The sequence below is a fragment of the Acartia tonsa genome, chromosome 5, assembly GCF_053477335.1.
Source record: "Acartia tonsa isolate MP-2025a chromosome 5, ASM5347733v1, whole genome shotgun sequence".
Taxonomy (NCBI): Eukaryota; Metazoa; Arthropoda; class Copepoda; order Calanoida; family Acartiidae; genus Acartia; species Acartia tonsa.
In genome coordinates this window covers 14,474,359-14,501,858 of record NC_137264.1, presented here as the reverse complement: position 1 = coordinate 14,501,858, position 27,500 = coordinate 14,474,359, and the positions used below count along the sequence as shown (strand labels likewise).

The window sequence follows — 27,500 nt, the reverse complement described above, 5'->3', positions numbered from 1 at the left end:
GAACCGATTTTTAGCAGGTTTTAGGCTATTTTTATATTTTTCACATTTTTCTCCATATCTTCAGTGTTTATGGTCCGATTTTCAAAATTTTTTCAGTTACAGATATCAAAATTAAATTTCCCGTCGTTTAAAGGAACAACCATGAAGGCCAGACTGCCTTTTTTAGCAGGTTTTAGGCTATTTTTATTTTTTTCACACTTTTCTCCATATCTTCAGTGTTTATGGTCCGATTTTCAAAAATTTTTCAGTTATAGATATCAAAATTAAATTTCCCGTCTTTTAAAGAAAACAATCATGACGGCCAGACTGCCTTTTTAGCAGGTTTTAGGCTGTTTTTTATATATTTAACATTTTTCTCAATATCTTCAGTGTTTATAGTCTGATTTTCAAAATTTTTCAGTTATAGATATCAAAATTAAATTTCCCGTCTTTTAAACAAAATAACCATGACGGCCAGACTGCCTTTTTGGCAGGTTTTAGGCTATTTTTATATATTTAACACTTTTTTCCATATCTTCCGTGTATATGGTCCGAGTTTCCAAATTTTTAAGTTAAGGATTTAAAAATTAAATTTTTTGTCGTTTTAATAAAACAACCATGACGGCCAGACTGCCTTTTATCAGGTTTTTGGCTATTTTTATATGTTTTACATATTTCCCTATATCTTTGTTTATTTTGATGCAACTTTCAAACTTTTATGGGATATCAGTATCAAAATAATTTTTCCCATTGTTATGAGCATCTTTAATATAATTTACTTTGACCATCGTCATCATGCAAAATAAAACAAGATTTCATGTCTATTTTATCCAATAAATCTATTCTTGATTTTAGTAAAAACCTTTTAAATCTACCTGTACGTATTCCCATCGACGTTTTTTTGTGCTTCGCTACTTATGGATGTTGTCATCCTTGTTTTAATCTTAAATGGCTGTAATTTTCTTATTATTGAAGATAGAAGAACAATTTTATATTAGAAATCTCAAAACATAGATATTGGCGGTGGCAGCAGTACTTGGCAGCTGCCAGCCGCAAACCTACGGTTTGCAGGTAAACGGCAACGGATTTTATGAAATTGTAATATGTCATGAAGATATATAAAAAAGCCTAAGTTTAAAATTTGAAATCTTTAAGTAAAAATTTGCGGTCACAGGAACCGTTTAAAGATTTCTGGAGACCTGGAGGTTCAGGACTTGCAGGATTATACCTGGAACCTGAAATCAACTTGAACACCTATATTACATATGAGGATGTACGACTATATGATATTTTAGTATTAGATAACATGAAATGCTTTGTTTAAGTAAAAAAATATTTTTTCTTTTTACCTGAATGACCTTACCAGATTTGCTGGCATCCTGTGCCCGCCAGGAAGGAGGTATTAAAAAAATTTCAACTCTCAGTTATGTGTCATACCCATATTTCGAAAGTCACTTAGTTATAGCCCTCTACCTTTGGATAGAAAAAAACAGAGGGGGGGGGGGGGCAGGCATTCAACGCCACATCCCCGCCCATCCTCCAACCGTTAAGGGTTGATATTACAGATTGAGGGAAGTAATAGTTCTTTAGATTTATTTGCTAAGAAGAAAGATCATTTAATACTTACTTAATTTTTAAGTTTTAATCTTAATTTTATCCTATTATACAAAGTAGTAAGCTTTTTTTGTCTGTAGCGAAGGATCTCGCTAACCGCTGAACTGATATGTTCTCCTTTAGAGTGAAGCTTCTTATAGGTCCCAGGGTGGTAATAGGCTGTTTCATTTTTATAAAAAAAAGTCGTTGTAAGGTTTTAAATTATTTTTCTGCACTTTCATGTCCCTTCTAATATCCCTAGATACTAGGGACGCAGCCGCTAGTATAATATAAAACACTAGTTTATGAAGAAATTTTTTTGCGGGTATAGTCCTCTTTGTGGCAACGACCCTTAAGGAGCGATTATTCGTATTTTCACAGTAGCTTTCCTCCTATTTCTAGCCCCTTGCGGGGCTAATTGCCTAACCCTGCGGGGCAATCACATAACCAAATATAACCTAACCTAACCTAAAATAACCTATTAAAAGCAATTTTAAAAATACAACGAATCGCCCCTTAAGGTGCGTTGCCACAAAAGGGACTATATCCTTTTTTGATACTTTAATATGTAGTAATTTGGCCGGTTATCTGGCCGGATATCCGGTAATTTGGCCGGATAACCGGACATTTGCCGGATATCCGGACGGTTACCGGATATCCGGCTGATTTCAAATGCCGGATATCCGGTATCCGGCCAAAAAAATATCTGGCCCAACCCTAATAGATACATAGATAGATACAACAAAACTAATTGAGATTATAGGCCTATTTGTAACAATACTGTCACAAAAAGATAGATAGATAGATTGATATACAGATAGATAGATATAACAAAGCTAATTGAGATTCAGGGCCTATTTGTAAGCATACTATCACAAATATATAGATAGATAGATGGATAGATAGATAGATATAACGAAGCTAATTGAGATTATAGGCCTATTTGTAAGCATACTGTCACAAATAGATATATAGATAGATGGAAGGATAGAAAGATAGGCATATAGATGGATAGATACAACAAAGCTAATTGAGATTATAGGCCTATTTGTAAGCATACTGTCATGTCGACTATAAATTTTATCCAACGTTCATACGTTTCAACCAAAATTTTTTTTCAGTTATTTTTTCTATACTGTAAATTTATCCAGCATGTTATGTTAAAACCATCCGAACACCATCAAAACACAAATACCCAGAGAGGGAGGAGACAATGGACTGACAAAATACACTATTCTAACACATGAAAATGTCTTTCGATTTTAGCAACAATTTTCAATTCATTTTGTCTCTTGTAGAAGTGAATCAAGCAATATTAGCTTGGTCGTTTGGCTTAAAAACTTTTGGGTAAGATTTGATTTTAATTGGTATGTATAAAGTAATAGTGGCGTAACATTTCTATCAATGTTTTTACGTGGTAACTTATTTAACATAGTTTCTGGTTTATTAATTATTATCATAGATCAATAGAATTAATAGGGATAAGACAATTGAAGGGAAATTGATATACATCCCCAATTATGACAAAAACAATTATTCTTTCTATAGATTAAATTATTACTACTAGTCTTGAACCTACCAATGAAAATTCAATAAAAATATCCAAAACTTTTTAGCAAAACTATTAATAAGATAACAAGATTATAAAACTATGGGTACCAGTGTAATTTACAGTCCAATATCTCCTTTCTCTCTGTTTATATATTATAGTAGAATATTCTACTGTTTTACATGGAGGCTAATTTTATTCTGACAAACAACGAACATGGTTCTTTATGAGTATGTGACAAGGATAAAGAAATATTTTTATTTTAAAGTAAGTGGATGCCTGTCTGTATATTCGTTTGTAAAAAATAGTTCCACTTGACCCTAAAGTAATTCTAATATTTTTTATCTTACAGAAATATTTGAATATGTTGAAGTGGGGCAAAGTGACAAAAAAATCAGCCATGTGACGTAATAAAAATAAGGGATTTTTTAAGGGTTTTCTTTTCTGATTTACTCTAATATCCCTAATTTTATGACATCACATGGCTGATTTTTGAGTCATATGTCCCACAACTAACAAAATGTATGTTTTTCTGTCTATCTGTTAGAAAAAACTCGCTAACCGCTGCACCGTTATGGCTATTTTTTAACTATGAAGTCTTTTTTATATGTATTAAATAATAGATTCATCATTAATTGGATGTTACAGCAGATTTTCATTTTCTCTAGTAAAGTGAAGCACGTAGCGGGCTAAAATAACAATTCCCCCCTTCAACCCATACCTTCCTTTCTTACTGATTAAACAAATTGACCAATAAATGACAGGGGAAATATTTATTCAAATTAACGACAATTTTTTCCCTGTCACAATATCCACTTATATTTTACATCCATTTATATAAAAAAATAATTGTCATATGAAGAAAAGTGAAATCTGATAAAAAAATACAAAAAATAAAGAATGTATTTCTAAAGAATAAATTTGTACAAGAAAAAAGTAAACATTTTCCTGAAATCTTTAGTTGCCCCCCCCCCCCCCTTCTTTAGATAATTTTAATTTAATAAAAATACCCAATGATGATAAATAAATTACATCTTATGTAGGAAGCAGCTTATAGTACCTAATTATAAATTACGTCATGCAATACAAATGACCAATGATAGGCCATTATAGATTTTACCATTGGTCAATCACTGTGCATACTGGCCTATCATTAGTCATTTGTATTGTATGACGTCAAAATTATTAGCAAAAATTATAACACAACTAATACACTAATTTACAGTCTAATGTGCCCTCTCTTACATATCTACAGCAGGGTTAATATTGTTCATCATCATTTGGCATGTACATGAATTAATCATTCATTGTCTTATCCCCTAAGATTGATATATACTTTTTTTTGGTGGGAGATACCTTTTTAACTATAAAAGATATTTTTCTGGTAAAGATGTGTAATTTTACTTATTTTATTTTATTTCTACAGAAACTTCTATAAAATTCACTCATATTCCATAATGAAGTACAGTGAGGGAGGAAGAGGATAATGGGCTGTTTATTACACTAGTCCCCAAAGTTTTTTAATAACGCTTTTCTATTTGTTAGTTTGACAACATTAAGGACTTTCATTTATTTTTTTAGTTGGTTCATTAAGTCGCGAGTCCAAACGGTACAACTTTTAATTTTAATCTAAATAAAGGGTAATTTTAAGTATCATCATTGGTGATAAATAAATAAATATATATATATCGACCATTGTCTTATCCCTTTAGATACCTGAGTAAAGCTTTAATGTAAAAGAAAATTAAATAGCTGCTAGTCGAGATAGAAAGCTTATTTTCATGAAGTATCCCTTGAAACTCACTTTCTACGTTAATCCTTAGATTTAAATTGGAGAAAGGATATTTATTTAGCTGCTAACAAAAATAGAAAGCTTTTTTTTATGAACTATACCTGGAAACTAACTTTGTTCATTGGTTTTGGGATTTCTATTGGTGAAATGTTATTTGCTTAGCTGCTAATTATGATAGAAAGCTATAGTATCCCTTAAAAATAACTGTACGTTGGTCTTTATATTTCTATGTGTAATACTTAGAATCTTTTGGTGATATACATTTGCTTTTCCGTGAAGATTCCCTAATAACATTAGTAGGTAGTGTTCAGAAACATCTTATGAAAAAATATTGTTCACATAACAGATCTATAGAATAGATGTACAACTACCTCCCTTCCTTTTCAATGACCTTTTTCGTCTGCTTCTAAATTATGTCCTGCTACTTGGCTGTGTTAATATAAGCGACACCATCGGTTGATTTTCAATGACCCAATAATAATATAAAGGTTGCTAAAGGTTGATTCGATGGATGGGGAGATTATTTAACCCTTTCTCCCTCTTTATGAAGAAAACTCCCCTTGACCAGTTGCTAAATTTTTCCTTATCCACAAATCCTATGAATTTTCTTGTTAAGATACTTTTTTAAAAATGTTGTCATCCTTGTTTTTTATTTGAAGTGAAGCTGACAATTTTGTACAAAAATTGTATTACATTCAAATAAAAACCAGGGAGAATCTCAAAATTATAATCAAATCATTTCATTTCTCTATCTATCTATCTATCTATCTATCTATCTATCTATCTATCTATCTATCTATCTATCTATCTATCCATCTATCCATCTATCTCTCTGTACCTGTAATGTTAAGCCTCCAATTATTAGGATAGGTTGGAACTCCGCTAATTCTATAATTTTAACATATCTTCATTTTTACAATAGTTTTTATTATGTTTAAGTTCGTTTGTTCCTTTGTCATTTTTTGTCATTGTTGTTTTTACATAGAAATTGTAGGGAGGAAGGGGGCATAAGACTGAAAATTACACTGGTACCCAAAGTTTTATAACCATTTATCTTATTTGTGGATAAAAAAAAACTTTGGATATATTTATTGAAGTGTGATTGGTTGGTTCCTCTAACTAGAAGTGACCAAACTTTTTAACCAATGAATTAAAATTAATATTAATTTGAACTGTAACCCTAGTTGAACCGAAATTGGAATTAGAATTTAATTTACCAAAATCAATTAACTATAATGTCAACAAATATACCCAGGGATCTAATGGGATAAGACAATGAACGATAAATTGATACACACCAACAATCATGGTAAACAAAAATATCCCTTGGTAGGAAAGTCCTCAAATATTAAAGAAAACAAATGATATTTTAGAAATATTTATTAAACTTTGGGTACCAGTATAATTTAAAGTCAAATATACTCTTCCTCCTTTATAAAAACATTTACCTTTATATGCGATTATAAAAAATAATTGTTTTTGTGGGCTGACTTTTACTATTTTTGATTAATTAATAATGGGATACTTTTTAATAGCTACTTCATAATTCACTTTGTCTGTCTGTCCACCTGTTTTCTGCCCCCCTTTTCAAAGGACCTTTTCCGCTACTTGGCTGTGTTAATATTCCCGACACTATTTGTTGATATTCAAACACACAATTGAGAGTCTGCACAAGGTCCGTGGAATGGGGACAAACAGTTATTTAACAACTTCCCCTTCTAGTGTTTTATTGTAATGAGGATATAATTAATAATAGCGCATTTTAAAACAAAAATAAGCTCTAATAGCGACAGATAAAACTACATTTCCTATTAAAAAAAAGACAAACAGACAGATGGACAAAGTGACTATTAAAGTAGAATATCTGTCTTTTTCTGAACAGTCTGTACTAGCTAGACTATTCATTTAAAAATACTTGTATTATATTTTTTCAATATATAGAAAAAAGTTTACTTCGAAATTTGAAACTTAAGCTTTAAAAATAGATATTCATTGTCTATTGTTTTTTTCTTTAGAAAAGCGTCTCTATAATTCAAAATGTTTGTCTGTGTATGGGGCTCGCAAAACTAGTATTAATTTAATTTCTTTTTATTTTATTACTCGTGGAAAATTCTTTGTAATACGATGCTATACATAAATTAAGAAGACGAAAAACGTCTCCACCACTTGATCAAGTATTTTTCTGTATTATACATCTTTACTTATGTATAATATCATATTTTTTAAATATCAGATATAGCCTTACAGATCGGGGGGGGGGGGTCATATTGACCCCCCCCCCTCTGGTTTTTTCAATGTCATTTTTTTTGTAGATAAGATAGAAACTTATGACTTCATGACTTTTTAAGTTTAGTAATTATACGTCGGCAAGAGTTGATCTTATAAGGATATCTGGTCTGTGTCGGTCGTGGCGTCCGGTCAAAGTCGGTTAGGTGGCACCAAATTTAGAAAAAAAATCTAAATAAATCTTAATTTCTTCATTATGACTTTTGTGTATAAGATAGAGACCTAAAATTTTTTTTGGTAAATACTGGGATATCAATGAACATCTGAGAAAAGTGTTGTTATGACCCTTTGACCGTTTGACCGCTTCCTGACCGATTTTATGTCCTGCTTTTAATATGTACTTATATCATGTATATCGTGGAATCTATTACAGCTAGAGACCTAAAAAAAATTTTGGTACATCCTTGAGCAATAATGAACTTCCGTGAGTAGTAAGGTCATGACCGTTTGACCACTCCTTGACCGATTTTTAACCGATTTTCTATTTCCTACCTGTAATTTTGCCGTTTATAAGCTGCCAGCCGCCGAATTTCAAAACAGCTATAGACCAACCAAATTTTTTATGTGGTCTTTTATTGTGATCAGAAACCGTTAAAAATGTTGATTGGCGCCACCAACCGCCGTAACCGCTGAAAATGGCGGTTTCCGTTATTTTCCGTTATTTTTTTGTTATAAAAAATAAAAGTTTTACCTAAAATTTGGTGATCCTAGCTTTAAAATTGGCCGCTCTACAGCTGTTTTAATATTTAGCGGCCGGCCGCTAAAAAGCCGAGATAGAGGGGGGGTCAAATAACTCCCCCCCCCCCCCCCCGATATATTAAGGTGGGAATTGGGGCCCGAACTGTAAGGGTTAATAAACCCATTACAAGTACCCTCTTATGACTTATTTTTAACATAAAAGAGTTAATGGATTAATGGCTTTTGTTACTTTATTTATCTAATAACAAGAATAAAATATCAGAGAGAGAGAGAACAATGGGTTGTTTACTACACTAATCCTCAAACTTTTATAATATCGTTTCCTTATTCGTTAGCTTAACAACTTTGGTAAATTTTGATTGGTTTGATCATTAAGTTTTAAACGTTTCAACTACTAATTTTAACCTACTAAATGGGTAACTTTGTGTATCTTCATTGTGGCTGTACATCAATTTATCTACCATTGTCTTATTTCTTTAGATTCCTGATGAAATATTCATTTTAAAAAAATAAATCTTGAACCAGACAATCGATTAAACGAATATTAATAATTTGATTAAATTATTTACATGTAAGAAGTATGGTATTTTGATAACTATGACAAGTGGCCATTTTATAAAATGTATACCTCATTGTTATAGAAATCTTCATTTAATTATTGAAAATTTCTACAATTAGAGCTATTCGTTATTGAGTAATATACATTCGAACCGACAAATCATAATTGTAAAAAGCTTTGATTTACTTTTATCAACCCTTTTATAAATCTATTAATAATTGTTTTTTTTGTTACATTTAACAATAGATTACATTGTTATTTAAGTGTTTTATAGTCGAAAAAAATCTTTTGTATGTAATAGGTGTCCGTCCATCTGTCTGTAACTGAGTATTGGATCAATGATCTAAATGGATAAGGCAATGTCCGGTAAATCGATGTACATCCCCTATAATGATACACAAAATTACCCCTTCTGTAGATTACAATTAGTAGTTAAAACATTTGGACACTCAACCTAATGAGGCGACCACATTTCAAATTTGAATAAAAATCCCCAATGTTGTTCAACCAACGAATAAAAAAATATTGTTATAAAACTTTGGGGACTAGTTTAATTTCCCATCCCTGCCTGATATTGGATAGCTATGGTCAGAAAATCGAACATTTTAAATTTCCTTATGATTAATAATACAAAGTAGCTTGATGTCTGTTTGTCCGAAGCTTAAGACCTTGGTAACCACTGAACTGATTGGATTCAACTCTTCAGGGAATTTGACTTCAGAAAAGCATTTTTATTAATTTTCGTTTATCCCTATGTCTGTGAATTGCTTGACATAAAAAAAAAGTTAATTTAAATCTAAACAAATTTCTGTATCCTGTGCATTTATTTAGATAATTTTCATTACATACAATTTCAGAGAGAAAAGGATTATGTATTATATCGCAAAGTATAATAGACAGCTTTCCACGGGTATTGAAATGAAAAATTATAAAATTGAAACAAGTTTTGTTAGCTTCTAGGGTCTAACAAAACTGTCATTAATATTATCATTTTCATTTTAATATTCGTAGAAAACTGGCTCCAATACGATACACTTCATGCGTTTTCATTATGGCTTGGAACCGGTTTTAATTCATCGGATGATAATCTGTTTCGAGGCCATACTGAAACAAATTCCTGTATCTGTGCATTTATTAAGATTTAATAATTTACATTACATGCTATACCAAAGTAAAAAGGATAAGTTATTTTTTTTCTGTTTCTAGAATGCCACCTATAGCAAAGGTTTTAATAAATTATATTTAGAGATAAGGAGGGAGAGATAAAGAAAGAGAAAGAAAAGTGCGATTCCTGTGACGTCATATAAAAAGGGAAGGGGGGAAGAAAATCTCTTCCCTTTCCTCCCATCTCTTTTGAAGGTTCAATATTGAAAACTTGAGTACCCCCTCCCCCCCCCCCCCCCCCAGTTAACAATTAACTCTGGCCGCAGCGCTCGGCTCCCTAGCCTGCCTAGCCGCAGCGCTCGGCACCCTTGCCTGCCTAGCCGCCGCGCTCGGCTCCCTAGCCTAAAACCTAACCTAACCCAAAATAGTTGTTCGTTGGTAGTCGGGGGGGGGGGGGAGTGGGGTACAAAATGATAGAAAGAAAGAAATGAGAGAGAAATAAAAAAAAAGAAAAAAAAGAGAGAGATAGAAAGAGAGTAAAGGAGAGAAAAAGAAAGTGACAGAGAGAGAGAGAGACAGAAAGAAAGATAGAAAGAAAGAAAAGAAAGAAGAATATAAAAAGTGAAGAAAAAGAGAGAAAAAAAAGATAAATAAAGAGAGAGTTAATTTGAAAGAAACATAAACAAGAAAGGAAATATTTAAAAAAAATATTTCTAAAATGGCAGAAAACTTGTTTTTAAGATTAAAATTACAATCATATATCCATGTAAAAGAAAGAATAACATGATGTTTTAACAAATTACTACAACAGCACAAAAACAGTTTAAAACTATACTGTGCCCACATTGTATTAAATGACCAAAGGATCAACTTTAAAATTTATGTTAATTCAATGTAAATCTGTTGTAGCATGTTGAAATAATAGATATATAATTATTTGGATGTTGCACCAGATTTTCATGTAATCTGATAAAGAGATACTCACAGCAGGCTAAAATAACGATACCCCAATCCAATCCCTTTACTCCATCTCCTCTCATCCAAATGCATGACAAAAAATGAGGTCTATATTAACAAACTAAATTGAAGACAAATTTTTTTTCATGTCAATATATCTACGTATACCATATCCATTGTTAAACAATTTTGGATACAAATTAAGCATATCTTATATGTAAGCAGGTAAATTGCATGTTTAGCATTGTAACACACAGGCAGGGAGGGGACATTGGACTGGAAAATACACTGGTACTCAAAGTTTTATATATTTTGTTTGATTAAAAAACTAATAAAATTTGAATGGTGTTAGTTCAAGTATCCAAAAAAAGAAGATAAAGTATAGAATAAAAAAACCCAAATATTTTTTGGAAATTTGAAAGAATGGGATAAAGATACGCGTCTATATGGCTGTTAGTAAATTTTTGCAAAAGGTATTTATTTTAAATATTTTTTCAAAATAATTACTGAAATAATGTAATTTACTTACAGCTATATAAACGTTTTGGTCTTTCAAAAGTTCCAATTTTACTTCAGGCTAACCAGGCAGAATCTTCTACCTGGATTCTATTCTATTCTTTATCTTCTTTGAATTAAAAGTAATCAACACAAACACAAACGAGGTAATTTTGTTTATCATCATTTGGGATGTTCATTTTTAATTTATTGTCTTATCCCTTAAGATTTCTGCCTAAAATTGCTATGTAATAGTTTGTTTTATGAAATCATGTGATGTTTTTTTTGTGTTTGTGTATGTTTGTACAGGGATCTGAAGGTATAAGACAATGGCCAATAAATTGATATACATCTCCAATTATGATAAATTGAACCTTCTGTAGATTATAATTAGTGGTTAAAACTTATTGAACCAACCAGTCAAAATTCAGTAAAAATCCCAAAAGTTCTTATGCTAACTATAAAGACAACGTTATTACAAAACTTTAGGGACTTCTGTTATAAACAGCCCAATGTCCCAACCCACCATGGTGTTTTAGGGTGTGTTGTGTGTGTATGTGTGTGTCTGTGTGTATATATGTGTCTTGGTGTTTGTGGTCAGATAGAGAGGTGACAATGGGCTGTGTATTACACTTGTCCCCAAAGTTTTACAAAACAACTTTGGGAACTTCTACTAAACTTTGATTGGTTGGTTTATTAAGTATATATTCAAACGTGTTTCAACCACTAATTGTAATATACAAAAGAGTAGGTTTGTTGTGTCATCATTGGGGATGTACATCAATTTATCGGCCATTGTCTTATCCCTTTAGATCCCTGGTGTGTGGTATTTAATTTAGTTTGAGGTATGTCCCAAATGGATGTCAGAATGATTGTTGTATATAAATTGAAATGGTTGGTTCAAATCAATAACTTGAGTAAATACTCATCTCAAATGATGAAAAATATTTGCTTCCCCCATCAGGGATCTTAAGAGATAAGACAATGGATGATACATTGATATACAATGTACATCCCCAATGATGATGTCCCTATCTTGAAGATTGCAATTAGTAGTTGAAATGTTTAGACACTCAACTCAGTGAACCAAAAAGTCCCCAAAATTGTCAAGCCAACGGTAAAAAAACTTTATCATAAAACTTCAGTGACTTTATAATTTACATCCAAATGTTTCTCTCTCCCTCCCTGTTGCTTCCCACGCAGGTGTCCTATCACTCCCGCTAACGAATGAATACTGTTTCATAAAAGTAAAGTAAAGAAAATATTAATAATTATCCTTTCGTAACCGATGGATTAGAACCAGTCATACTTAGCATCATATAACATAAAATTTTCAAAGAATATTAAAATAAAAATTATAAGATTAATGAAAGTTTCATCTTTAATTTAATATCCGCGGAAAGCTGTCTATAATACTGAAAAATAATGCATAGCATCATATTACATATAATTTACCATCAATATTAAAATAAAAATCATAAGATTCATGCCAATTTGTCTCTGGATATGTAATCTGTCTATAATACTATGCGAAAAATAAATATTCTTACTTTTAAAACTTGAATTAAGTTGTAATCACTAGAAAAATGAAAATGTTAATGTTTTTTTGCAATATTCTTTAAAGTCTGATGCAAGCTTCCAGTCAAATGCGCTTATTAGGTCAAACTGTTCTTAATTATGTGTTTAATTAGAATATTTTGAACAAAATTAATAAATAAGATTTGTTTTAAAATCTAACTACCTGAAATAAAATTTTGAATATACATATTCAGCTGACCTTTTCCTCCCATTAACAAAAGTTTAATTTAGGCCATTTTATTCTTTCAAAGCAGAATAGGATTTTCAAATAAATGTGCTTCAAAATCAGGGATCTAAAGGGATAAGACAATGGACGATAAATTGGGGTACATCCCCAATGATTATACAACAAATTACCCCTATAATACAATTGTCTGTTGAAAAGTTTAGACACATAACTATATGTACATTCCCAATTGATTTATAACCCCATTGATGATTCACAAAATTATCCCTTCTGTAGATTAAAATTAGCGGTTTAAACGTTTGGACACTCAACCTTAATAAACCAACCAATCAAAATTCATTAAAGTCCCCAAAGTTGTAAAACCAACGAATAAGAATACATTATCCAACAACTTTGAGGACTAGTGCACAAAGTCTCCCCCTCCCTAAAAGATAACAGTGTCTAAACTTATCAACCAATATAACATATAAAAAGGGTCACTTATGATTATCATAATTAGTGGACAAATTGAATGTCTTATCCCTTAATATCTCTGGTGGTTTTCAACTTTGATTCTTTTAATGGGCACAATGGGAAAGAGGGAACAGCGTTTGATTTCATTCATTGAATTTAAATCTGCCTACAAATTGCCTGTTTAACCTTTCTATATATAGTATATTCGGATATAGTCCCTTTCGTGACAACGCCTCTTAAAAGGCAATTCGTCGTTGTTTTTACAGTAGCTTTTGGTTATTTTAGTTTAGGTTAGGTTAAGTTCGGTGATTGCCATGTAGGGTTAGGCACTTTTACCCGCAGGGGCTGGAAATAGGAGAAATACTTTTAAAATACTACGAAACGCTCCTTAAGAGGAGTTGTCACGAAAGGGACTGTACCCAATAATTCTGCCAAGCATGGAAACTGTAAAATGTGTCTGCAATGATATAATTATTAACCTTTTACAAAGATTTACCAAATTTACAAAACTAATACATTTTTTCATACTTTTTCATACATGATTTTTAAATTTTTTTTATATACATTATTATGAATATCTTCTCTATAACTTATTTTTTCCGTTTTACCATCAACATCTTTCTTATAAGTTTAAACTTATAGGTTTATAGGTTAAACTATTTTCCAAAACAATGCCTAAAGTTATAAAAATCAAGTTGATTAAGATTCATAGCAGATTGTACTGAAGTAAAGTTTGTTGTGGACAAAATACCAAGAAACTTAAATCAAATCAGCAGAGAATATTCTATTGGGAATTTTAAAAGTTAAATATTTTTTAGGAAGAGACACTTATCTTCAGAGAGAGAAAGGGGACATTGCGCTGTTTATTACACTAGTCCCCAAAGTTTTATATTTACGTTTCCTATTCCTTGGCTTAACAACTTTGGGAACTTTTATTGAATTTTGATTAGTTCATTAAGTTGAGTGCCTAAATATATAATCTACTTTTTGTAATCTACAGAAGTGGTAATTTTGTGCATCTTCATTGGGATAGATTTATCGGCCATAGAGTTATCCTTTGGACCCCTGTATATTTTGGTGTAATTTTTACCTAAAACTTTCTGTGTATGTATGTGTGTTGGTGTGTGTGTCTGGAGAAAATATATAATCAAATTATTTCGCTCCATCCACTTCAAAGAGATAATACTTTTATTTTCCAAAATTTAATATAAAAATCTTGTAATAATAATTTAATATAAAAATCTTGTAATAATGATTTAATATAAAAATCTTGTAATAATTATTTAATATAAAAATCTTGTAATAATAACCGTATACAAAATACAATTAAAGGATGGCAACATCCATAAAAGCAAATCAGTCGAGTGTCAAAACTTAATGGGTAATTAATTAATTTGTAAGTCTAAACAAAATTGAACATAAATTTCATGCAATTTTACCTTATTTTGTATGAGGACATACTTTCGTATTATTGTGGTAAGCCGAAGCGTTTCAGCTCACCGGTTGCGAGTTCGAATCCAACGAGCCCTAGCCTTGAAGTATTCTACCAAAACAAACTAGCAGGGTTTAGTCATACAGAAATTATATATTTAACTGAATACCACATTATATTAGATTTAATTATATAGATTCTTCGCTTATATTATTTGTCCTATGAATCATCATTGCAATAATCCAATAAATGAATTATTATTTCATACAAAAAGTTGTAAATCAACATGCTTTAAATCGACTACGGACTTTCTGGTAATGATTATGGAGATGCTATGATTTTTAAATCGTACCTAACTGTTATAGGAATCATCATGTTTAAATCGATAGGACAATTAGCATGTATGAATTAAAGAAAATTCTAATTATGGAAAAGCTTCGTTTTTAAAAATCTTGTTGTAATATAATAGAATTATAATTATAGAGGGGGGAAAGAATACATATACTCTTTGTACAGGGAGGGAGGGGACAGTAAACTGTAAATTATATTGGTAAAGGTGTCCAAACTTTTTTACACATAATTTTTACAGAAGAGGTAAAATTGTCATCTTTTGGGAAGTAAATCATACTAATTTTCACTGTAACATTATTTAGATTAATAAGTAGCGCAGATATTATCAATTTCAGTAAAATATTTAAATACAGGATGCTTATCTTTATAGGAATCACCTTTCTAAAATCAAGGTTAAAGATTACTTCAGCGTTCAGACTTAATGGTAATATTGATTTCTATATAATACCTAATTGCTACAGGAATCATCGTGAAAAGTTTGCAATCGACAGGAAGATTTTTTTCCCTGACAAAATTGTGTATATTTAATCGTACAATACATGAAGTTGTTTCTAACTTGTATAAAGTTTAGCAGACTTCAATGAAACAAGGATGACAAAATCTGTAAGTAGCGAAGCACTATAATGGAATGGACAAACGGACAAAGTGAGATATAGAACGGATGTCTTTTAAAGTATGACCGACAGACATAAGGACAAAACCATGTATAGACTAAATGAACATAGGAATCTTCACTGAAAATTACAAATATATATCTTCAATAGCAGCTGTAAAAATCACATTTAGCTCCTAGCCTAACAGACTAACTGACTGACGGACAGACAAAGAGAATTATAGAGCAGCGTTGCTACTAAAAACTCCTATGAAATTATTTGAAATAGTTTAACATTTTCCACTAAAATTTTATTGTCAAAACTTTAAATAAAAGAACAGTTTTTGTTAAAGAAAATAAGTTGCTGAAAAGATTTTAATTTGGAACCAATGAACCATTTAATTTTTAACTGTAAAATATCTATTAATCTGTTTTAACCCATACAGATCAGGGGGGGGGGGGGCCTCTAGTTTTTCAATCTCATTTTTTTGTAGGTAAGATGGAGAGCTGTGACTTCATGACTTTTTAAGTTTAGTAATTATACGTCGACAAGAGTTGATTTTATTAGGATATCTGGTCTGTGTCGGTCGTGGTGTCCGGTCAAAGTCTGTTGGGTAGCACCAAAATTAGAAAAAATTATAAATAAATCTAAATTTCTACATTATGACTTTTGTTTATAAGGTATAAACCTAAATTTTTTTTGGTGAATACTTAGATATCAATCACGTCATTTCACTTTAACCCTTACAGATCGGGGGGGGGGGGGGGGGGGGCTCAAAGAGCCCCCCCCTCTAGTTTTTTCAATCTCATTTTTTTTGTAGGTAAGATAGAGAGCTGTAACTTCATGACTTTTTAAGTTTAGTAATTATACGTCGGCAAGAGTTGATTTTATTAGGATATCTGGTCTGTGTCGGTCGTGGTGTTCGGTCAAAGTCGGTTGGGTAGCAAAAAAAATTTTAAAAAATTCGAAATAAATCTTAATTTCTACATTATGACTTTTGTTTATAAGGTATAAACCTAAATTTTTTTTGGTGAATACTTAGATATCAATGACCTTCTGAGAAAAGTGGTGTTATGACCGTTTGATCGCTCCCTGACCGACTTTACGACCGATTTTTGTCCGGCTTTTACTACAGACATATATCATGAATATCGTGGCTTCTATTACAGCTAGAGACCTATAATTTTTTTTGGTAAATCCTTGAGCAACAATAAACAGATAAAAATATTAATTGGCGCCGCCAACCGCCGTTTTACCGCCGTAACCGCCGAAAATGGCGGTTTCCGTTATTTGCCGATTTTCGGCGATGATCAGAAAAAGAAATTTTTTTGTTATGAAAAACAAAAGTTCGTCCTAAAATTTTGTCATCCTAGCTGCAAAATTGGCCGCTCTACAGCTGTTTTAAAATTTAGCGGCTGGCCGCTAAAAAGCGGCTAGGGAGCGATATGACCGCTATGACTAGAAAAAGTAATTTTCTCTAAAAATACATATGAACCACCAGAAAAAAAAATTACATCTTTATCTGTAACAGGAGCGGAGATAGAGGGGGGGGGGGCTCTTAGAGCCCCCCCCCCCCCTCCGATCTGATAAGGTGGGAATTTGGGCCCGATCTGTAAGGGTTAAGAATTGTTATCAAATAAACAGGGATCTAGGGGATAAGACAATAGTTGATAAAATGATTTACATGATAATAATAATAAATACCTAATTATAATTAACAAAATTTTGTTAATATGATTTGCTAGTTTGGAACATCCAATTAAGATTGAATAAAAGTACCCAAAGTTTGTAAGCTAATGAACAGCCCTATATAACACTTTGGGTACCAGTGTTCAAAATTCCTTCCTCCCTGAACTTCTTGATTGGTTGGTTTAAACTTGCAGTTTTCAATCAACTTTACTGCAGCTGGGTAATTTTGTTTGTGTTTAAAAGAATATAGAAACATGAATAGGTAACTGGACTAAAGTGTCTCCAAAATCAGCCATGTAACGTCATAAAAATGTGAGAGATGAGAAGAGAACTGGAAAAGAAAATCCCTACAAAAAGAGATTGATAATCCCTCATTTTGATGACGTTCTATGGCTGATTTTAGAGACACTTTTCCCAGTTACCTTGTAGAGGAAAGAAGATGAAATTATTTCTTTGTTAACAACCATTAAGGAAATTAAATGTTGGCGTGATCATGCCAATTTTACACTCACACCCCAGGGAGAGAGGGGATATTGGACAGTAAATTAAACTGGTTCCCAAAGTTTTATTATTCTTGTTAGTTGGTTTAAAACTATTAGCTTGGTTTCAAACTGGCAGTAGCCAAGCTTATACCAAAATTTAAAATAACATAAGAGGTTTCTAATTTTGTTTCTAATCATTGTGGTAGTATATAAATTTAACGTTCATTGTAAAATACCTTAAGATTCCTGATTGTACATATACACACAAACAAAAACTGCATGAAGCAAAAAAAATGAATTTAGAATTATTTTATTATACCTTATAAACAATAAAAGGCAATAGAAAAATGGTCATCTTATTGAACCTTTTATCCCCAACTAAAAAAAACATACTAACATCCAACCTGACAAAACTTCAAGAATCTTACGGGATAAGACAATGGAATTACACTGATGCCAAAAGTTTTAAAGCTATAATATCTTATTTATAGGCTAACAACTTTCGGTTATTGAATTGAGTTTTGATTGGTTGGTTCCAAACTTTTGTAGCTTTACATCAATGATTTTAATTTACAGAAGGGAAAATTTGGGGTATTATCAATGGTGATGTATATTTATTTATCATCCATTTTCTTATCCCTTTAAATTCCTGGCAGTTGTGCATAGTAGTGAGACCCAGTGCAGTTCTGACAATATCATTTACCTAGCTAGATACAATAGATATAAAAAGACTAGAGGATTAATCCATTTATAGCAACATAGTGGAAGAAAAATCTGACCTTATCTTTGTTTAGAAAGTGTCTATTGGATACAATAAATGTAAAAAGTCTCTAGAGGATTATTCACTTTATTAAACCTATAGTAACATAGTGGAAGAACAATTCTTCCTTTTTGTTGGTTATAAAGTGTACATTATACTAAAAAATGCAATTACTTTTTAATCATTTCATCATAATGTAATAAGTAATAAGAAAACATTTTCTGCTAGAAATTAATTCTTTCAAATAGATGGATTATTGTTTCTAAGTGAGCATCTAGAATAATAAATCTATTGTATAGTGCTTGCAAAATTCCAAATGTGTATCAGATGTCCATCTCAGGATTGAGTCATGTTTGATTTAAGAAACCATGACACAAAAGTTTTTTAATAAATGTTATGAATCCTATAAAGTGAGTTTAATGGAAAATTTAGACAAATAATTGTTTAAAAGGAATTATTTATTTTTATTATCTTTTTTCCTAGTTCTATAAAACTTTTAGAAATTTATTTTTAGAAACCACCCAAAAACAATGTCTTTTTAGGATTACGATTACCTATTTGGGTCCCATTTTTAAGATACCAGTTTATTGTGATTGTATAATTTTGTAAATTTTTATACAACCCCTCCCTCCGACAGAACTATGACTCTGGCAGAGAACAACTATTTAGGATTAGGTTAGGTTATAGGCAAGGGGGCCGAGCGCCCGAGGCTAGGCAGGCCAGGAAAAAATATTTCGAAGAGGATAATACCACTACTTTATTTTGGAATTATTTTCTGGTTAGGTTTCTTAACTAAAAAATGTCCAAACTCAATGGTACTATTATGTTTATCTAAAATTCTTTGTCAGAGTGTGTGTGTATGATTGTGTGTTCGTGTGAATGTATGTGTGTTTGTTTTTAGAGAAGGGAAAAATGAATTTATCTGATGTTAATATGTTTGAATTGATTCAAAGAAATACTGGAAATTGGCTAAGGAAACAAATTGGATTAATAAAATTAGAAAAATATCCTGATTTCATATCATACAAAAACTATAGTATATATATCCTACTGCAAAAAAGCAAGTTGGTGATTAAAAAGATTTTTTGGTATTCTCTTGTGTCACAAAGTTTGGAGAACAAAAAATCTAAATGTTAAGAAAATTTATATTTAGATATTTTATAAACAATCAGATTTTATTTTTTGTAAAAAATCAGCATAAAAAGTTTATTTTAAACTTAAAAGATATTTACTAAAATAATAAATAAATTAAAGCTTAAATATTATTCATTCATTTGTAAGCATTGCATTTATGGATGTTGTCATTCTTGTTTATATACTTTAATACTTAATTCAAAAAAAATAAAATATAAAACATAATTGAAATAGATGGATAGATAGGTTAATATATAGAAAGATAGATAGGTAGATAATTATATAGATAGATAGGTGGATAAGCATATTTAAATTCCACTTGAGTCAGCAGTTTAAGGGATATCGGGGCAATCCTGTGATAAAATTAACTTTATCTCCGAGGATAAAACCTTTTTATGACAATGTAATTCTATGTAAACTCAATATCAAAGCCTGGAGGGGAGAGATAGATAGGTAGATATATAGATAGATAGATGCATTGGTAGAATGATAAAACCTTTTTATGACAATGTAATTTTATGTAAACTCAATATTAAAACCTGGAGGGCAGAGATAGATAGGTAGATATGTAGATAGATAGATGCATTGGTAGAATGATAATACCTTTTTTATGACAATGTAAACTCAATATCAAAACCTGCTGGAGGGGAAAGATGTATATATAGATATATGGATAAACAGATAGATTGATAAAATCTTTTTAAGACAATGCAGTTCTATGTTAAATAAATCTATATAATAGATAGATAGGTAAATTAAAAGAATCATGGACAGTTAGATAGACAAAACAATTTTAAGCTTTGGTTGAAGATTTCTGTAACAATAGAAATAATATTAAAAGTAACTCTATAGTAATCCCCAAAAAGTCCATTATAAAAATGTGGATTTTAGAATTTTACCCCAAATTTTATATTTCAATTCTCCTATAAATTTGATTTTTTTAAATCTTTCAATTTGGAGAATGTTTTTTTCGTTTTTCAATATTAAAAGCAACAATACTTTAATAGTTAACTTTTGTCCTACATTTTAAATTTTTTTACTTTATTTAATTTATTACTTTTATTTTTAAATAAATTATTGCTTTTTGACCAAAAAATTACAGTTACCTAGTAAGAAAACTATCTACTTACAGATTCTGTAATGAAAAATATATATTTTTACTGTTTTTATATTTTCTGTCACTTATGTATATATGTGTGGTGTTTATTTTGTATCGTGTTATAAAAACACTTAGTAATGGTTGGTCTGGTCACTTTTATACATAGTTTTTTTTTTGCTTTTATTTATTTATTTAGGTGGTTATTTTTTCTAAAATTCTCAATATCTTTTGCATACAAATGTACAAAAATATTCAAATAATATTTAATTTTTCTTAGTAGTCTTTTTTGCAGAGAGAGTAGGGTCAATGGACTATTTATTGTACTAGTCTCCAAGGTTTTTTATTAATGTTTTCTTATTTGTTTGCTTAACAAATTTGGAGACTTTAGCCAAATTTTGAATAGTTGATTTATTATTAATTAAGTTCAGTGTTCAAACGTACAACCACTAATTTTAATCTACATGAGGTGTACTTTTATGTGTCATATTTGAGGATATACATCAATTTTCTGCTATTGTCATATCCATTTAAATAATGAGAGTTTTACCTATCTATGAATATTATTAATTTTCCTTTTATAAGATCAATTTTGTTGAGGAGCTAGTAATAACCTACCTAAAAACTACAATACCAAAAAACTGAAAAGGAATTAAAAATAACTCTCACATTTATAATTGTCTATCTATTCTCAAATTAATCTGTTATACTAATAATTAAGAACTAAAAAAAATATCATGAAATAAAATTTGCACACCTTTAATTGAATAAATCTGGTGCAAATGATCGGTGGAAAATTTAATTTATGTGCATATATTAGGATATTTCACAGGAATATATTTAATACTATACACATATATTGATATTGATAGATATTTATACAAACTTAAATGGATAGACATACATTAAATTGTTGTGTGTTATGTTGAAATATTTCAGTTTTATCAATTTGAGGTGCAGGATGGTAGTATGGTATTGATGTAATCTATTTTGCATAAAATTCTTATTGGCCCTCAAAGGAGATCCATTTTGTTATTATGTTTTTGACTAGGTATAATTGCTCACAAAGCATATTGAAAGGGCTTCCTTACCCTACCAATAAAAATTACCCCCCCCCCCCCCCTTTAAGTGCCTCTAGAGGCTTCTAGTGAGCGTAGCCGCTTGTATATAATTATAAAATTGTAGATATGCCTAGGATCTCCAGTGTATGTTGATTCCCCAATGGTCAGCAATTCTCCCCCCTGGGCTGTGCGTCTATGCCATGACACCTAAAAAAAAAATTGGGTTAAAGATCGACATATTACAACTAAAAAATAAACTCAACAAATATTAAAGTATATTTTAACCAAGGATCAAAAGGGATAAGACAATAGCCGATAAATTGATGCACTTCCCCAATGATGATACACAAAATTACCCCTTTTGTAGATCAAAATTAGTGATTTAACACTCAAATTACTTGAACAACCAATCAAAATTTACTAGTCCTCAAAGCTGTTAAGTCAACGAATAAAAAAACGTTAAACTTTAGGGACTAGTGTAATAAACAGCGCATTGCCCCTCTCTCTATGTATTTTAACACAGTAAATCATATAGAAAATATTGTTATAAATTAGGATTATGAAATGTATAATTAAACAACAATTCTCAAATTGATTACACTCCTTTTAAATAGAAAGTGAAATGTAATATGTCAAAATTATTGGTTGAAAAATTTAAACTTACAAAGTTTAAACCAACCAATTAAAATTGAATACAGTTCCCAAATATGTAAAGCCAATAAATAAGGAAACTTTGAGAACTTAATTTACAGTCCAATGTCCCCTCCCTACCGGCCTAATTCAAACTTTGAAATATACATATTTGTCTGATTGTTACACAGTCAAAATAAGAAAAAAATAAACTTACAAAAACAAATTTAGACAATTTCCTTTTTACTGAATTTGAACAAATAACAATCATTTAGGGCAAATTTTATATTATTTATCTTTTTAATCTGCTATTAAGGATAACCCATGATTACAACTTACTAGTTCCGTCAGTATGTCAATCATTTTACAAACTCATTACCATGCATAGTTAGGACTTCTTAGGTCTAGCAAACAAAGAGTTGGTTGTCTTTTAACTAATATCTTTGGGTTTAAGAGTATTGCATCCCATTACAAGCGGATTGTGTGAAGTGGGGCTTGTTTGAGGTCTATTTATTGTTTGAAGGTATTACAAAACCAAATTAAGTAATAATACATGTCAAAAATAGCTCTGTAAACAACTTTTAAAAAAATAATGGCAACAGTTAAAGTAATTGGCCGTTTGTCTGCATGTCTGTCCGTTTTTTTTTAATATCTCGAACAGTCATATACAGTTGCTATTAAATAAATTCTGATACAATAGTAAGAGGATGTCTATGAGTTTGTGAGTATGTTTAAAATTCCTTGCTAGCCGCTGTACCAAAATGGTTCTCATTTTCAACATTGCTTTCCATAGGTCCCAGGAAGGTTTATAACTATGTTAAGGAAGGGTACCTTTACAATTCAAAGATAAATCGCAGCTAAATTAAAGCACCCCCTATTTTTTTCTTTTTGGTGGATTAGCCGCTAGTATTAAATAAAGAAAACCAATATAATTTTATATTGGGATAGTGCATTTATGAAATATCTCGTAAGACACTCTGACAGAAAGACACACATACAAACAGGTCCTAATTACCAGAGCAAGGAGTGAACATTAAACTAAATTACTCTGGTAGCCTCATATCTATATTCACATTATTTTATTCAATTCTTAAAAACTCCGGATACTTTTATCCAATTCCAATAAGTTCTAAACTTTTCAATAAAAAACTTTAAGCAACAAAATCAAAGATAATTTTCCTTATCAACATTGAGGACGTACATCAATTTATTGGCCGTTGTCTTATCCCTTAAAATTCTTGCTAATTATAGATAAGAGAAAATTCAATCGGGGATCTTAAGGGATGAAAAATGTCTGATAAATTTATATACATCCCCCAATAATGATACACAAAATTTCTCCTTCTGAAGATTACAACAAGTTGTAGAATTTTAGACACTCCACTTAATAAACTAACCAATCAAATTCATTAAAAGTCCCCAAAGTTGTTAACCAAAACAAACGATAAACATTATTACAAAAGCTTTGGGAACCAGTGTAATAAACAATCCAATATCCACTCCCTTCCTGAAATGCAATATATGTCAGGTTGTAAAATGTAAAGGAGGGTTATAATAGAATACAAATAATTTTCTCATTTAGTTGCCTTTTGCAAAAATAACTTCAATCTTTTTTTCACTGTAAAGTAACCAAATGTCTGTCTGTATGTAATTGAAGATCAAAAGAATATTGTATGAATGAATAGATAGATTTTTACAAAAACAAGGATGACAACATCAATAAGTAGCGAAGCTCAAAAATTATTAATGGACATCCGGAAAAAAAGGAACTATAGAGCAGTTTCAAAGAAAACCTTTTTTAAAAATCATGAAATCTTGTAAGATTTATTACATGATAATCTAGGAATCGATCTGGCGTGGTAACCAATAAGCAAATCTTAAAGACACTTTTGGGGAAAATGTAAATTGTAAACTTATATAATCTTATTAAACATCAGCCGTCTATCTTTAATAAGAGTAAAGAAAATCATCAAAGCTTAAAAATCTTGATGAAATATGATAAAAGTATGCAAAATATCAACTTATTTCATTCCTAATCTAGCACCCCAATTAATTGACGAATAGTAATTAAAAATATGGAAAATGTTAGCTTATCTAATCCCTGAAAATTTCAGGTGACTATCTTAAAAAGGGACCGAGAAAATCACGTTTCCCCCAAAACGTTTCAGACGGACATACGGACATTTCAAATTTTTGAGTAGCTTCGCTACTAAAATTAACATAAAAAATTAATAAGGTTGTAAATAAAAATATCAAAAATACATATAATCATAAAAATATGAATAAATTGAAAGAAAAATACTAATGGCAGTACGATTTATAGATAGAAAATAGTATTGATAAATAGATAGATGATGCCAGTAAGTTTTGTTTGTTTTAATAAATGAAATAAACAATTAATAGATAGATAGATAAGAAATAAAATAGATTGATAGATAATAACCGTATAATTTATTTTGCTAATTAGAATAGATATATAGATAGAAAATAGGATAGATAGAAAGATAGATAGAAACAAGGTGATTTAGATAGATAATGACAGTATGATTTGTTTGGTTTATTCAAGCTTCCTGAACAAATACAATTCTTAATAATAGATAGATAGGTAGAAAATAAGAGGGACAGATAGATAGATAGAAAATGGGATAGATAGATATATAATGACAATATGATTTGTTTGGTTTATTCAAGCTTCCTGAACAAATACAAACCAAACGGTTATCAGACAATTCTGCCAAATAAAATTTATAAACTAACCATTTTGTAAATGTTATAATATTTTTCATTTATCATTAAAACTTCTAATATAATTGATTTTTTAACTAAAAAATTTATCTCTTAATTTACCACTATCAATAAGGTAATCAAGCTATTTACACCTAATATTAAAGCAATAAATATATAATAAATTTCTAAATCTATCAATCTATCCAGCAATCTATCTATTGATTTATTCTTCAATATATCAATCACTATATTTTTGAATTAATCAATCTATTAATTTATCTATGAATTACATACCATTCCATCAATTTAACTTATCACATATCTCTCCATCAATCTATTTATCAATATATCCACAAATCGATCAATCTATCTATTTATTCACCTTTTTGATAATCTATCAATCAATCTATCAATTAATATGTCTATCAATCTATCAATTAATATGTCCATCAATCTATCAATTAATATGTCCATCAATCTAACTAATAATTAAACCATCTATCTATCCATTAATCTATCTAGCAATCAAACTATCCACCAATCTATTCATCAATCTATCCATCAATTTATCAATCTATCTATCTATTAATATATTCAGCAATTAATCTATAAATTCACCTATCAACATATGGTTTATTATATCCATCAAAGAAATCCACAATTTATCCATCAAACTATCCCATTTACATCTATTAATTTATCAATCAATCTATCAATCTATTTATTTGTTGCAATGAAATAACTCTAAGTATACCTCTTCAGTAAACACTAAATAAACTTACACACCCACAAACAAACACAAACAAACATTGAAAGGTGTGACTTCATTTCCTCATATATATGTTTATCATATTATCAAATTATCATAACAGCAAATTATTAAAATTGAAAAAAAAACTTTTAGTTTTAATAGTTATTTCTCGTATCGTATTATAAACGGCTTTCCGCGGATATAGAATGTACAATTATAAGATTAAAACTAGTTTTTTTAGCCCCGTGGTGCCGAAGGCACCGGCTAAAAAACCTAGTTTTAATCTTGTGATTGTACATTTCTATATTCGTAGAAAACTGGATATAATACGATGCTAGACATAGTTTTTTCGTATGGATGAGAACCGGTTCCTATCCACCGGATTCGAATGAATACGAGAAAACCTATTATATTTGCGATAACTTTTATTTAATATATTCTTCCAATTTTTAACATTTACAAAACAGCCTGCTTAATTGCTTCAAGATCCATGTCAGATCTATATAGGAAATAAATGTCTATAAATGAGCTCAAGTTTCCCAAGGAATAAATGTTTAAAACTCATAGTGCTCCAATAATCATCATTAAACTCTCATTGACCAAAGCAATAAGACTTTTATTCTATTTGTTTATGGAATGAATAAAGTTTATCAATCCATGTTGATATTTGAAATACATTGAAGTATTTAATCTTGATTTAATAAACAAAAATATACGTTCATAATATAAAAAATCTAAGAAAAGTAAAACTCTGTTTTAAAAGAATTTGATTGTGGCGACACTTCCATAGTGTTCAAATATTAAAACTAAAATTTTAATCATATTAACCCTTTGGTGATGGTAATGTAAATACAAAATATAATTGAAGAAATCTTTTCAAAATCATTTAAAATACTAAATATTTACTTCTTTCTTGTAGAAAGAACACAGTAATAGTGTCTGACTGATTATGACGTAACAAAAAAAATTAGCTAATGAGCGGCCACTATAAATTTTACCATTGGTCAATAACGGCCTCTCATTGGCTAATTTTTTTTGTTACGTCATAATCAGTCAGACACTATTACTGTGTTCTTGTAGAAAGTAATGGCGAGGGAGGAAAATTGAAATAGATAAATAGTTATGTACTTAAAGAAAACTAGCCAATAGTGAGATAGTTATATCGAGCCAACTCTAGTTCATTTAATATTGTGTCTTTTTTTCCAGGGATCTACTCTTCAGAACCATATCGGTTTACCGGTTATCGAGAACCATTGGTACAAACAGACTGACACACAGACATCCTGTTACTTTTATATTTATACCTTTGGCACATTAAACGGTTGTGATTGAACACCCCAAAGCACACATACATTACCATAAGAGCAACTTTCAAAGTAAGAAAGTTAAACCGTTGCAATTCAAATACACACACACACACACACACACTCACACACAAACATTCAGAAAGGTTTTCTATTGATAGTAGGCTTTTTAGGCCTTTAAACTGAAGTATATTTTTTCTAGCTCTATCTAACTATTTATCCATCTAGCAATGGAACTAATATAACTTGGATTTTAATT

The 27,500-nt window shown here is 30.3% G+C and overlaps 2 protein-coding genes across 4 annotated transcripts in view; both read right to left on the bottom strand.

Annotated features, from left to right (window-relative positions):
- The window catches only part of Tudor-SN (Staphylococcal nuclease domain-containing protein 1), a 472,363-nt gene extending 469,450 nt beyond the window's left edge, over positions 1-2,913 (bottom strand). For both annotated transcript variants that reach the window (XM_080160473.1, XM_080160472.1), the window contains exon 1: positions 2,864-2,913. The gene's annotated coding sequence lies outside the window, so the exon portion shown is untranslated. The remainder of the gene's footprint in view (positions 1-2,863) is intronic.
- Positions 1-27,500, bottom strand: part of LOC145318833 (zwei Ig domain protein zig-8-like) — an 80,610-nt gene that overhangs the window by 31,611 nt on the left and 21,499 nt on the right. For both annotated transcript variants that reach the window (XM_080160476.1, XM_080160477.1), the window contains 2 exons: positions 21,960-22,036; positions 5,752-5,801 (listed from right to left, as the gene is read on the bottom strand). In XM_080160476.1, the coding sequence (XP_080016602.1) occupies positions 5,752-5,801; positions 21,960-22,036 (127 nt within the window). The remainder of the gene's footprint in view (positions 1-5,751; positions 5,802-21,959; positions 22,037-27,500) is intronic.